General features: G+C 40.0%; 2 protein-coding genes across 2 annotated transcripts; one reads left to right on the top strand and one right to left on the bottom strand.

Annotated features, from left to right (window-relative positions):
• Positions 1-2,497: 2,497 nt before the first annotated feature.
• On the top strand, positions 2,498-8,380 carry RPF1 (ribosome production factor 1 homolog). The gene is made up of 9 exons (XM_082765894.1): positions 2,498-2,697; positions 2,775-2,831; positions 3,616-3,696; positions 4,111-4,206; positions 5,095-5,248; positions 5,807-5,889; positions 6,753-6,934; positions 7,014-7,140; positions 7,945-8,380. Exons 1-9 carry the CDS (start codon positions 2,512-2,514, stop codon positions 7,984-7,986), a joined length of 1,008 nt encoding a protein of 335 aa, XP_082622020.1. The 5' UTR covers positions 2,498-2,511; the 3' UTR covers positions 7,987-8,380.
• Positions 8,381-9,266: 886 nt separating this feature from the next.
• GNG5 (G protein subunit gamma 5) lies at positions 9,267-12,948 on the bottom strand. The gene is made up of 3 exons (XM_082765893.1): positions 12,792-12,948; positions 11,664-11,819; positions 9,267-9,512 (listed from the first exon to the last, which is right to left on the bottom strand). Exons 1-2 carry the CDS (start codon positions 12,870-12,872, stop codon positions 11,694-11,696), a joined length of 207 nt encoding a protein of 68 aa, XP_082622019.1. The 5' UTR covers positions 12,873-12,948; the 3' UTR covers positions 9,267-9,512; positions 11,664-11,693.
• Between the last annotated feature and the right edge of the window lie 359 nt (positions 12,949-13,307).

Below are 13,307 nucleotides of genomic sequence, written 5' to 3'. Positions count from 1 at the left end.
AAAACAGTCACTTCTCCCTTAACCTCACTGCTTTGCCCCATTAATGAGGTAACATATAGTCTAAATGAATCAATTTTAAAAACATATAAAACAGCTTTTTATTTTCCAGGTAAAACAACAATTAGAACACTTGTTATGAAGAAAGAAAAAATCCTGTCTGTGTCACATAGACAATGCAGGTTTGGAGCACTGCATTTTCTGGGGCTTTTTTTTCAGTATAGTGAATCTTGAAGACATCTTGTCTACCTTGAGGTAATGAAATTAAGAGAAAACAAAAATAGCAAGATTTAAAAAAAAAATAAATCTCTTTCTAATACATTTTTGGAACCAGGGGCACTTTAGCCTCTTTCTTCTTATCCTTCCATAAGTATTTTCTAATTTCTGTTCTCCAACTTAATTTTTGTCCTTTCAGTTTAATCACAAAATACTTTTCTACTGTTTAAAATGACAAAATGACAAAAAAAAAAAAAAGGGGGGGGGGGGGAGAGAAAAAGAAAAAAAAAACAACAGTGCTCTACCAATACAAACCAAAACAATGCTTCCACTGCTGCAACTCAGTCAGCCTTTACAGAAAGGTTTCCTCAAAAATTCCATAGTTCTGACATGGAATAAATGTCTCCCTTGATTACTTTCCAGTGGAGAAATTACTTGCTGGTTTACACAAACCTAAGCTACTGGTGTTTTCTTGGTTAAACTGTTATTATTTTAAACAGAATTCATAGCTAAATAAGCAAAATACCCTGGGACCCACAGTGTCTCTATGAAAAAATTAAATCAATAATACACATGCATTTATTAGTTAGGCCTTCAACTCAAGTTATAGTTGTTCCTTTTTAGTGATCTTACTGTTACCAGACCCAAAATGTGTCTCTGGTATATTTTTATGGTCCCTCCACTGCCTTAGGAAGCTTTTGTATTATTGTGTATCATTATTTTGTTCCTGTGAGTCCTTAGAACAAAAGCCTATGAATAATATTAGGAAGTTGTCTTCCTTCTTGTTGAGAGAAATATGTGGCTTTTTTTCCACATGTAAGCACTCACTGAGCTTCACACAATCATGCCATCCATACATGTCTGCAGTGATTCCAACTGAATCTGAAACTACAAATAACTCAGAATTCCCTAATAGTTCTAATAACAGCAGTGATTAAAATCTCTACTAATGACTTTTAGAGATACACTTGCAATATTTGAATCAGCTGGTAAGATAAAATTACAGGAAGTCTTTGGTTAACATAGTCCCAACTAAATTCCCTGAACCTTAATTACCATGGAAACTACTTATCCTTAAGGCTCTATGGATAGCTGAAATATTTTCTCTTGACAAAAACGGGAGTGAGGCCAAAAAAATATGGGACTGTACGTAAAGAGGCCTTTGATCTTTCATTTACTTCTGTGTTAATTAGATATAACCTCAATGAAGCAAATCAAGTTACACAGTTTAATTAGTTTACAGGACAGGAGAAGCAGATTTGAGATGTTGTCTAGTTCATCTTTTTTTCTAGGTCTTCTTCCATTAGCTTCATGAATTTATGTTAACACATTTAAGTTTTCTAGTAAAAGAAACCCAGTAGTGCAAAATATTATTTGTAAATAAAATTAGTGGACATATTCCAAGTTTTGAGACAATTCTGGAAACAAGTCTGGAGACAATTAGAGGACTAATCCGTTCCACTGAGGTGCTGAGTTTAAGCTGGAAAATTAGGTCAGGAACAGAAATCCTCATTTCCAGTTTTATATATATTAAATCTCTAATTAGTTGTAGGGGTTCTCATTCCAATAAAATGTTTTAAGAGCTTTTAATGGACTAAAAGTAATTTGCAGTGAAGTTATGATAAAAAACCCTGGCACGTTACACAGGGAAGCTATGGATGCCCCTTCATTTTATGTTGTTGGATAGGGCTTTGGGCAACCTGACCTCAGGAAAGAAGCCCCTGCACGTATTAGGGGGTTGCAGTACATGATCTCTTACGGATCCTGCCAACCCAAGCCATTCTGTAATTCTATGACAAAATGCCATAGCAGCTTCCAAGCAGATGCTCGCCATGAGTTAATTTATTCGTGCTCTGTGACCAAACGCCTAGAACATGTGCATGCGGGAAAGCACAGCAGGCTCAGGATATAATATATGTAATGTATGTAAACCCGCCAGCGTATCGTGTTTGTTGAAGGCTTCCCATCTCCATGTTGTTAAGCCTGATTATAAGGTGCGCTGCGGTGCTAATTTGTATTAAACACCTCTCATCTTATCGCAGGGTCTCTTCCCTGCCGAGCACTGAGCTGGGCTGTTGTGCAGGTACCCCAAGTGAAACAACAACAGGCCAATGCCCTTGCCGGCCAGCCCGGTCCCGCTGCCCGCCGCCGGCCCCACACAGCCGCCGGCCCCTGCAAGCAGCCTCTGGGGGCGCAGCTAGACCGTAAGCACCGGCCCCGCCGCGCACGCGCCCCCCGATCCCTGCGTGCTGGGAGTCCGCGCAAGCGCACAGCGCGGGGTCCCGGCAGCGAGGCAAGATGGCGGCCGGCGGGCAGGCGCCGGGTGGCGGTAACATGGCGGTCGGCGGGGCAGGCGGGGAGCGCGGTGCGGAGCCGCCGGCCCCGGAGCGAGTCCTCTTCCCGCCGACGTTCAGCGTGTCCGAGATCAAGAACAAGCAGCGGCGGCACTTCATGTTCGTCCGCTGGAAGCAGCAGCAGAGGAAGGTGGGGTAGGCGGGCGGGCGGGCGCGGAGGGCGGGCGGGAAGGCTTGGGCCGCGCTAACGCCGCTGTGCCCCCGCAGGAGAAGCTGGCCCTCAGGAAGAAGCGGAGGAAGGAGCGAGAAGCCCTCGGAGACAAGGTGAGAGCTGCGGTGAGCGGCTGCGGGAGCGAGCTGAGCCGCTGCCCGGCTGTTCCCCGACCCGTCCAAGCCTCTCGGCGCGGGTTCGTGTAGGTATAGCTGGGAGTTACACTCTCATAAGCAATACCCTTATAAACCATAGCTAGGAGTTGCACTCTCGTAAGCAATATCCTTATAAACCAGAGCAACCGATCTGCCCAGCCCCTGCCCAGACCAGTTGTCTGCTTTTTTCAGCTTTAAACAAGGGTTTGGCATCTCTTCCTAAACTACTTCTCAAGCATAATGAGTTTAAATAAGTTGTGAGGTCCTGTATTACCATAATTTTACAATAATAAATGGGGCAAACAATGTATCCTCTTTATTATTAAACTGTAGGTGTCAAGGATATAATGTATTGCTGTTGGAAGTGGATTTTTTTTTTCTTCCACACTACAAAAGATAGACAAATCTCTCACATCTTGTTTTATTTTGTTTGCTTTGGAATTGTGTTTCATTCATTACAGTGGAATTAAGCAGTGTTGCTGTTCTAGTGATGCTTTTCATCTGCGTGATGCTCTCCCTCCATGTGATGCTCTCAGGCATTCCAATACTTAGGAGTATTTTTAATCAAATGATGTTGCTAGTGATGCCTATTGACGTTGTAACTTCTTTTTTTAAAAGTTGGCACAAAATTAAAAAATATTTGTAATTCCATGTAAAAAGCAATCCCATGGTAGCAAGGTTTATGCATAGAACTTTAAAGGTACGTGAATGTGTCACATTAATAAACCTACATTTATTTTAGGCACCTCCAAAAGCCGTTCCGAAGACTATTGAAAATCAGAGAGTTTATGATGAGACAACTGTAGATCCCAATGATGAAGAGGTAACTGCTTGAGTTTTGCATATGCTATTAACATTTTTTTTCCAAAGAAGCAACTTAAAATGCATTGATAAAATTTATTATTCTTTATTCTCCTACTAAGGTGTTAATGAATTAATTTTCACATGATGGGTTCACTAAGAGGTGATGTCCTTCTTTCATTATCTCCAGTAGATAATCGCCTTTTGCATTACTGCTATTGATAGCAAAACCTGACAACTTCTGTTACGCTAGACTCTTCTGAATGTAAAAACCATGTGTTGCAATGAATAGTTACATGATAATCTTGTTGAATTGGGATTTTTCCGATTAAATTCAGTTTCATCAAAAGTTAGATTAGATTAGTTAGGTTAGATTGAACAATTGTTCTTCAGTTATTTCATATACGGTAGATTTACAAGACTTCTATTCTTGCAGGTTGCATTCGATGAAGCAACTGATGAATTTGCACCATACTTCAACAGACAGACAGTTCCCAAGATTCTTATTACAACGTCAGACAGACCTCGTGGGGTTTGTATGCTTTACTTGGAGTGTTCTGGGCAATGAATTGGTTATACGATACCAAGTTATAAATACTGTGATTGGTCAATGACATTTTTGGTATAGAAATTACTTTTAAAAACTTTTTGTAGGTTCTGTGAGTAGACAAAGAAAACTTGATGGCCAGGATATACTTTAATGTTAGATTCTTTTTGGTCACCAGTGCCATGCTTTTGGTTCTAGCACTGTTCAAGATGGGTGTAATTTAACTGGGAAGATTGAGTTTTTTGTCTCCCGACTATGGTATGATGTATAAGCCCGTGATGACTCCATACAATCTTATATAGAAAAACCACCAAACTGAAAACTATAGCTTCCGTGCATTTGTTTTTTCTGTTTAATTTAGTGATTCTCAAGAGCCTTTGTGTGTATGCAGTCTATTAGTTTCTTTAGCACTGATTGTTTCCTTCATTAAAAAAACCCTTGTGTTTATGTTTTTGTATGCAGATGATGTGCATTAGGTACATCTCCTAATTAGGGAGATTTCTGACACCTGTGAAAACTTGTAAAAGAAGTGGTTTTAAAAACTGGAAGCAGTACGCCTCGAGCAGTTTCTAGAGAAACTTGAGCATAACTCATAGGGGTTATGCTTTCATAATTCTCCTGTTTTACTGTGATTGAGAAGAAAATAGTACATTACAAAAAAAATAAGTCCCTCATGTTCTGTAGTCTTGACTACAAATAAATTTTCCAGTGACTCAAAAAAATAACTTGGTAGCTTATCTTCAAATGGTTTATTATTTCTAATATCTCTGTAAGCATCAAGGAGGGCAGTCAGAATAAAGAATCCTCCATCTCCCCTGGTATTTGAATTTGGCATTGTATTTACCACATTGCAATTTAACTCATCTTTTACAGAGAACAGTGAGGTTCTGTGAACAGTTGTCTACGGTTATACCTAACTCGCATGTCTACTATCGAAGAGGATTAGCTTTGAAAAGGATTATTCCACAATGTATTGCGAGGGACTTCACAGATTTAATCGTCATTAATGAAGATCGTAAAATACCAAGTATCCTTTGTGTAAATACTAAGATATTGTTAAATAGCTCTAGGCCTGCTAGGAGAGAAACTTTCTAATTAGTGTGTGTCTAAGATCTACATTTTTCTGGATTTTTCTTCACTGTGCAGTTTACAGGGTAACTGCAGAGTTAAAAATCACTGTGTCAACTTGAGTATTTGATGGCTAATGGAACTTCAGATTATTAAAGTGCTTTTTGTTTTAGTTTGTAGTGTATGGATAAATGTTGCTGTTGCAGTAAACTTAAGAGTTTTTTAATAATCTTCCTTTTTGATCAGGAAGTTTAGTTTTGCTGACTTGATAAATAATTACTGAGAAGGTAATAGAAGTTACCTCTGGTTAGCTTTTGAAACAGAACTTAATATCCATGTGTCAGAACCCTAGCTAACTAGTTAATGAATGTATTTTGGAGAACATAATGGAACCTTGTTAATGTGGCATAGATTATGGATATAGTACTCTAGTGTCATTTTGCGTTTTACAGAACATGTTCCTCTGTTAACTACATGTCAAATTTTACCAGCTTTTTTTTCTTAACTCTGTGAACAGACGGTCTTGTTTTAAGTCACTTGCCTGATGGTCCTACTGCTCATTTTAAAATGAGTAGCGTCCGCTTGCGTAAAGAAATAAAGGTGAGGCTCTAAAAAAATCAAATTATAGTCTGTGGTTTAAAAATAAATATGTTCAGTCTACTTGCACTGTCCAAATGGATTGCAATTTTTGCAAGATTTAGCTGATCTTGAAAAGTTGCTTTTTCATAAGCTAACAGGGGGCCAAAGAGCAGTATATTCTACTTCTGTAGGCAGCTTACTTCAAATTTCATAGTTACGTGCTGAACTTAGCTGTCTGCCAAGTATTTTTATAGCCATATCAATAAATACCAGGGAAAGCATATACCCAGTGTAAATACAAGATAGGATATATATATATATAGAAGTAACTTGTATGCAAGATTTCAATAGATGCAGTTCCTAGTCTTGAATAAAATGTAGTCTTTCTTATTCTTACAGCCTTGTCACCTCTTCTGAAGTAAGTATTGCTTACTTAACCCAAATAACTTGCAGGAAAGTGTTTCTTTTCCTCCTTTTTTGAATTAAGTACTTTTTAAATGTAATCTGTATTTATTAAGGACTGTCCCATATACTGCTAGTTGGTATGTACAGAGATTTTCAGCATCCTGTTATAGGTAGTCCGCTTACACACTGATTCTTTGCTGTAGTGGGTGCAGTCAGGAGTGGAAGTTGGTGCAGGAGAGAGGAAATAAAAAATTATTTATTTGTGATTTTTCTTTAAATTTTTAGTGTTAAACCAGAGATCCTTATGTTACCACCTTCTGCTTTACTTGCATACAAACTGTTCCAAGAAACAATTAGGAATGTTACCAGGTCCTGCTTGTCTTCACCCTGTTTTATTTCAAACTTTTATTTGATAATGTATTAAAATAGTTTTGCATACGATGTATTATTTGCATTCTAATCTATTATTGTCTTTCCAGCGAAAAGGGAAGCAGCCTACAGAACATGTACCTGAAGTCATCCTGAATAATTTTACAACACGACTTGGCCATTCTGTTGGTCGCATGTTTGCTTCTCTCTTCCCACATGATCCTCAGTTCATCGGAAGACAAGTAGCGACATTTCACAACCAGCGAGACTACATCTTTTTCAGATTCCACAGGTGACATTTGGCCCAAAACTCTTGAATGGGAAATAATGTTCTTATAACTCAGCACCTAATCATGCTTTTTTCTCTCAAGGTATATCTTCAAGAGTGAAAAGAAAGTGGGAATTCAAGAACTTGGGCCACGTTTTACATTAAAGTTGAGGTCCCTTCAAAAAGGAACCTTTGATTCCAAATTTGGAGAATACGAATGGGTTCATAAGGTATGTCTAAGTAATACTACGCCTGCTTGGGAGGGGATAATGAATCTGACATTAAATGTAACCAGAAATCTCAGCCTAAAAAAAAAAACAGTATATGTATAAATGCACTTCTCAAAACAGATTTAACATTGAGAGGTATTTTTGACAAATATCTGAAGTAGAAGCATTCTGCTATATAGCAAGGATGGTAAGTGCCAATATTCCAAGACAACTTCCTTGCAGCATGTAAATTCTTTAAAATATACAGATACAAACAAAAGTGAAAAATGTTCCTCTGGTGTAAGTTATTACTGGAAGCCTAATAAGCTTGATTAAAGGCATTTTTTGTGCAAGGTTAGTGCAAGAATTTTTATCTAAAAACAATTAAAGCAGTTTGTATGAACATTAATTCTTATATTCTGTTTGGTATTAATGCTGACTTTTCAAAATCTTCAAGTAAAGTGGAAGTATTATCTAATGATAAATGGCTTTTCCAGTCATTTTGCCTATCAACTGCAATTGCATGGTAAAAACTTAGAAGAAAGTGAGTATTCAAGCTTTATCAGAAGGAAAATTCCAGTGTTTCTGCTGTAGTCCACGATATGTATAATCTTTGTTTTAAAGACACTGAGTCTACTGTGTGTAAAGACTTCTCTAAGCAACTGATCTCCAATTTCTCTCCCTTATTAGTCCTGAAAAGCTGAGTATAGAGACTCACCTACTCTGTGATGTATTTCACTGCCTACACTAGTCTAAATTGGAGCAGTCATCTTTGTATATCATTGCTTGAATTTGTTGATTAATATTTTTTCTTTTAAATTTCAGCGTCGAGAAATGGACACAAGTAGAAGAAAATTTCACTTATAACAGACAGCTACCTGCCAGTTGTTGATGACCAGAAATGTGTCTTTGAACTATGGATCATCTCAAACTCAAAACTAGTAATGATAATGAACAGTATCTGGCTACAGAAAGACAAACTGTAAACATTAAAACTTTCTACAGGAACAGTTCAAGTAGGACAGCATATTTTTTTCGTCCTATGGTTGCAACTAAATCAGACGTGACAAAAAGACTGCTGCTTTTTCCAGTTTAGCGGGAAGATCTATGGTAATCAGTAGCCTGTAATTTTGCTATCACTGAAACTTTGTCATGACTGCTGCTGTGCTGTGGAGTTAAATTATACTTTACTGTGCTGAAGACAAAGTATTTTGTTAAAAAAATATTATCAGAATAAACTATTTTTCACTTAACAGTTTTTTTTTTTCTGTTAAGCAGCTAAACTGAGGTGTTGCACATCTTACTAAGGTAAGAGAGAAATATTTTGAGATGCTAACTTACAGTATGCTGTTCTTTGACAGTGCAGTGTTACTTCTCAAAAAATGGTTGCCTGCATAGAGAACATTGAGAAAGATGTATGCAATGTGGGAAGTCTTAACAGTATTTAATTCTTTAACATCTTGCATAAAATAACTACATTGCTTAAATGGGGGGGGAGTGAGGGGCTTGACTATTACGGGTATCACTCTTCTAAATACTGTGATACTTAGAAGAAATGCATACTCCGAACAATCCATCTAAGAAATTCTGATGGGAAAGAATTCATAAAGCCAGCATTGAGCAGGTGAGATTTCCGAACAGGGTTTTTCTCAGTAAAATTTTAATGGTTTTTTTTTCAGCCTTGATAGCTGTATTTGAGTGGGTATTACCTGCAGAGTGAACTTACTGTTCTGCCTTAAGTTTGCACATTCACTGGCAGCTTAAAAGCTCAGTTTTCTTTGAATTATTTTCTTTCCAATATGTAGCTATAGCAAGTGCTTTTTAGTATTAACCTGAAGAGCCCAAAGTAAGCTATCTGCTCAATAGAATTGCTCTTTAAAGAAAATCATGGTTTTATTACTCTTCGTCTTTATTTAATGTGTATGCTGTATAGCTAATTATTTTTTTCCTGTTCTATTTCTATCATGCTTCTAAGAAGCCTCATTGTTTTATAAGAATATCAACCCAAGGCAAACTTGCAGCAGCACAGAATATTTAGACTGATATGCTCTCTAGCTGCTGCACAGTGATGTAGTAACTGGTGAGGTATCAATTTATCTAGAAGTGAATCAATTTCTTACAGTAATGTCAATGCCAAACACTTTCATTTTTTGTCAAAACATTTTTATTTTTTGCTTGGTATATAAAACTGATTCCCACATGAAACAGAAATATTGTAACTAGCATACAGTTCATTCGGAGAGGTAGATGGTAAGAGGTTTGATAACAGTAGCAATTTTACAGTTAGATTTGGCACATTAAAGCTAAGCTTTTGTATGGACTTCAAACCAGGCCACTCCTTGAGGCACTCTGCCCCTACAGACATCAGCAGCTAGGTAAAGATGCTAAAAGATCTGAAAAACAAAACCAAAATGAGGTAGTTAGAGATGTATGAAGCCTAAATGAAGCAAATGTCTAAGAACATGTACCTTTAAAGTATGTCATAAGCAGCTAGGTAGAAAAAAAAAATCTAAAGCTATTTCACAGAACTTTAAATTACAAAATAAGCTTTTAAAAAAATAAAGCTAGCCCCAGGGGTACAAGAATATAAAGCTATTACAAAGGAACTGAACTGTAGTGTCTCCTGGAAGCTAAATCTTTAGTAAGGCAAAATAAGTTGTTCCCTGTCACTTGATGCCTACAGAAATATTGAGCATCTACTTCACCATTGAAAAGCAGGGGGAGTCTGGGTAACTAACAAATTACACTTCCTCTTGGTTCATCTTGTAAACACAAGGATTACAACTAAGAAATTACCTACTTTGAGGAAGTGCTTAAAGAGTGAAGGAATAAAAATTTCCATGTAGGTAGCGTAACTAAAATTGCTGTTCTAATGACTTTTGGCCCATAACATCAGCAGAAACAATTGTTCCATTGCAGTATCTGAAAACAAGGGCTATAATTAAGAAAAAAATATTAAATCTGTTCTGCCCATTGTGTGCACGTGAAAACAAAGTTATTTCCTGACATCCATACTATGTGGCAAAACTCAGGGGGAACGGTATGTGGCACTGATTCAACCCTAGCATATTTGGCTTTTTATAGGACAGCAGTCCATAATGCTTGTAATGATTTTGTCTTTCTTGAATTACTGCTTAAAGCTGAAGCGACAATACTGGAGGCACAACTCAGTCCCGGAATACTATCTAAGAACAGTTTATAAAATGCATGATAGAAACAACTTCAAAAGCTACATGAACTCTAAAACACATTTCAGTGACACTGCTGTAAATCATTCAAGACAATGGATGGAATGTGTAATGGATTTTTTTTTAAATCATTAAGTATAGACCTCAATATTGTTATTACTCTGCTAGCTTTACTAGCATGAGCCACCTTGTTTGTACACAGACTATTTGGAAGTTTTTATAGTCTGCTTGAGAGTAGTGAATAGCTGCCAAACAAGAAAGAAAGACTAACAACTTAATCAGATTGTGATCGCCTTTCTTCAAAGCTACCTACATAACACAGCCTAACAAACTACAGTTCTTTGGGTGATGTAGGTCCACAGCAAAAACAGAATTGTTAAACCTTAAGATTCATAATCCTTAGAAATCTCATAAGCTGTGGTCAACTGCATATCAAGTGATCTGAAAATAACATTTACTGTCACACCCTGGTAGATGGAAGTTGAGGCAATAGGAAAGAGGGACATGATGATTTCCATGCATTTCCTATGTGCAACATATCAAATCATTGTGACTCAGAGTCTCAGTAAGACATGTGGAGCAAAATCTAATCTCTATAAACTTTAGTCTAAAATGTAATCAGATTTTTCAAACAATGACAGAGTAGTCATTTTCACAATGATAGCAGCAATGTTAGCGAACCTGTAAAAAGTTTAGGAATGAAAATCCAAATGTGTATTCAACCGTTTCTAGTTATTTAAACTGCTGTTCTTGGTTTAGTCATATATGAGTCACTTGAGAAGCATATGGGCGGTGATCAAGTTTTTGGACCCAATGCTTCTTGGTTTAGATGTCAGGGCATGTTCTAGAGGGGATAGGGACCCTTCTTTGAGACAATCACTAACCTATCTTTGAAAGAGCTGTCTGAGAGTTTAAAAACTAAGTCCTAAGAACTAAAGTCTGCTTTACCTACTACAATCAGCGTTCACCACATATTTCTTCAGGAAAGTAATCCTATGTGAGAAGAAGGAAATAACACCCATAACACAGAAGGAAGTTGCAGCAGAACTACTTTACAGTCAGGTCAGACCATATAGCAGCTCTATAGTAGCTAGCCCCCACTCCTGCTGCTGCAGCAACAGAAACTGGTCGAAGCCCTGCAACACTTAAGTACTACTCTCAATACCTGTGAACAGCATGTCTAGTATAGAGCTACCTCCCACAATATGGGAAGAGAGACCCAAAATGGGGATCTAGACCAATACCAGCTGCAGAAGTCAGATGACTTCTGAATACTTTTAACAAAGGCAGTCTCACTTAAAGCCAGCTATTTTTAATGACAGAACAAAGTGTATTGCTCATAATTCAAGAACTTACCACTGAAAGATACTAAAGTAGTCCACATAATTACAAAAATGAACAAACTTTCTGGGGTCTGAATGGATTTGTACTTGATGACACTCCTGTCAGTAGGGGATCATGTTGTGCATTCTGCAGGCAGAACTGCTTCAAGTCCGCTGCGGCCTGAGAAACCTAGTCATAATAAAAGCAGGTATTAATTAGGATTCACTGAACATCCTCTTTACAGAGGATGTAACTGCATCAAAAATACAGTGCTGTTAAATGATTTGGCAATACCGCATAAGTAGGTGTTTTACGGTAACTTCACTGTACTTTTTTGGTTTGTCAGTCAAGAAGTTTTGTGGTATTATAGAAATAATTTGGAAAACTGATGTTATGCCTAAGTGTGAAGCCTGAAAGATGAGCGGTCTTGAAGATTGCTTTGTTAAATACACAAAGACCCGTATTCTAGTTTAAATTGTTTTTAAATGGGGCCTGTAGTTTAAGACCCTCTACTGAATAAGCTGGCATTTTATCCTCCCTTGGAAGGCTATCCTCAGGCTGAGATAGCGTACGTATTTTATTTTTCATAGGCTGCACCTAACAACAGAAAAGCGCAAAAACTTCCTTGCTTTTCTTTGATGTAACTCCGAACTTGGAAGAAGCAATTACAAACTCTCAACAGCAGCATCCCCGCTGGTATCCTGTCCGTGCGGTTTGCTCAGAGCTCCTCTGGTTCGGCACGGCCCGGTGGAGCCCCGAGAACGCCCAACGCGGCGCACTCCGTACGCCTGGCAGCGAAGCCTCCATTTCCCAGCCCAGCCGAGGCAACCTGTTGCAAACCCCAGCGGAGCGGCCCGCCCGGCCAGCGCTGTGCTGGGAGCAGCCCCTTCCCAGCGGCAGGCCATGAAAGGGGCAGCAAGGCCCCTCCGCGGCACTCGGGGGGCCAAGGGCAGCTGTAGGAAGCCACAGGGCCCGGCCCGAGCCCCGGGGCAGCGGAGCCCCCGGGCCGAAGCTCGGCCGCCGCCCAGGAGGGCCGGAGGGGAGCGGGCGGCTCCGGCCCCCGCCCTGCCCCGGGGACTGCGCCGCCGGCCCGGCCGCCCCCTCGGAGCGCGGCGGGGCGCGGTCCCCGGGCGGTAATGGCGGCGCGGCCCCGCGCCTCACCTTGACGCGCGTGACGCTGGCCTCCAGGCGCAGCTGCTGCACCACCTTCTTCATGGCCGCCACGTTGGAGGAGCCCGACATGGTGGCAGCGGCCGCGGCACACCCAGCACCAACTTTCCGGCGCGTCCCAAACTCCTGCCCCGCAGCGCCTGCGCAACCGGGGCCGCCGGCAGCCGCGGGGGGCGCTGCGGGGCCGCCGGCAGCCGCGGGGTGGGGAGCGAGAAGCACCGGGGGCTGCCCGCAGGGTGCTGGCTCGGGGCCCGCCGGGGAGCTGGGTGCCAGCCGCACCCCTGCGGGGACCACCGCTAGTCCGGCCTGTGCGGCTGGGGCGGCGTCGCTGAGGTGTCCGGGTGTCTGCGGAGAGACCCTGCGGTCCGGGAAACAAACAACATATATATGCTTATCTATTTACGTGTACAATGGATTCTATGAGAAAGTAATGTTCGTTCTAAGGTGGCAAGTCTTAGTGATAGTATCAAGCCAAATACGAGCTCGAAACTGATGTTTAGAACTAAC

Source organism: Aythya marila, assembly GCF_965140915.1.
Source record: "Aythya marila genome assembly, chromosome: 8".
NCBI lineage: Eukaryota > Metazoa > Chordata > Aves > Anseriformes > Anatidae > Aythya > Aythya marila.
Note: the sequence above shows the minus strand (reverse complement) of the source record. Positions and strands in the feature narration are given on the sequence as shown.

Coding starts and splice junctions, on each gene's coding strand:
- RPF1 (XM_082765894.1), top strand. CDS start 2,512: ATGGCGGCCGGCGGGCAGGCGCCGGGTGGCGGTAACATGGCGGTCGGC. Junction 2,832..3,615: donor GAGAAGCCCTCGGAGACAAG/GTGAGAGCTGCG, acceptor CATTTATTTTAG/GCACCTCCAAAAGCCGTTCC. Junction 3,697..4,110: donor TAGATCCCAATGATGAAGAG/GTAACTGCTTGA, acceptor CTATTCTTGCAG/GTTGCATTCGATGAAGCAAC.
- GNG5 (XM_082765893.1), bottom strand. CDS start 12,872: ATGTCGGGCTCCTCCAACGTGGCGGCCATGAAGAAGGTGGTGCAGCAG. Junction 11,820..12,791: donor CCAGCGTCACGCGCGTCAAG/GTGAGGCGCGGG, acceptor TATTATGACTAG/GTTTCTCAGGCCGCAGCGGA.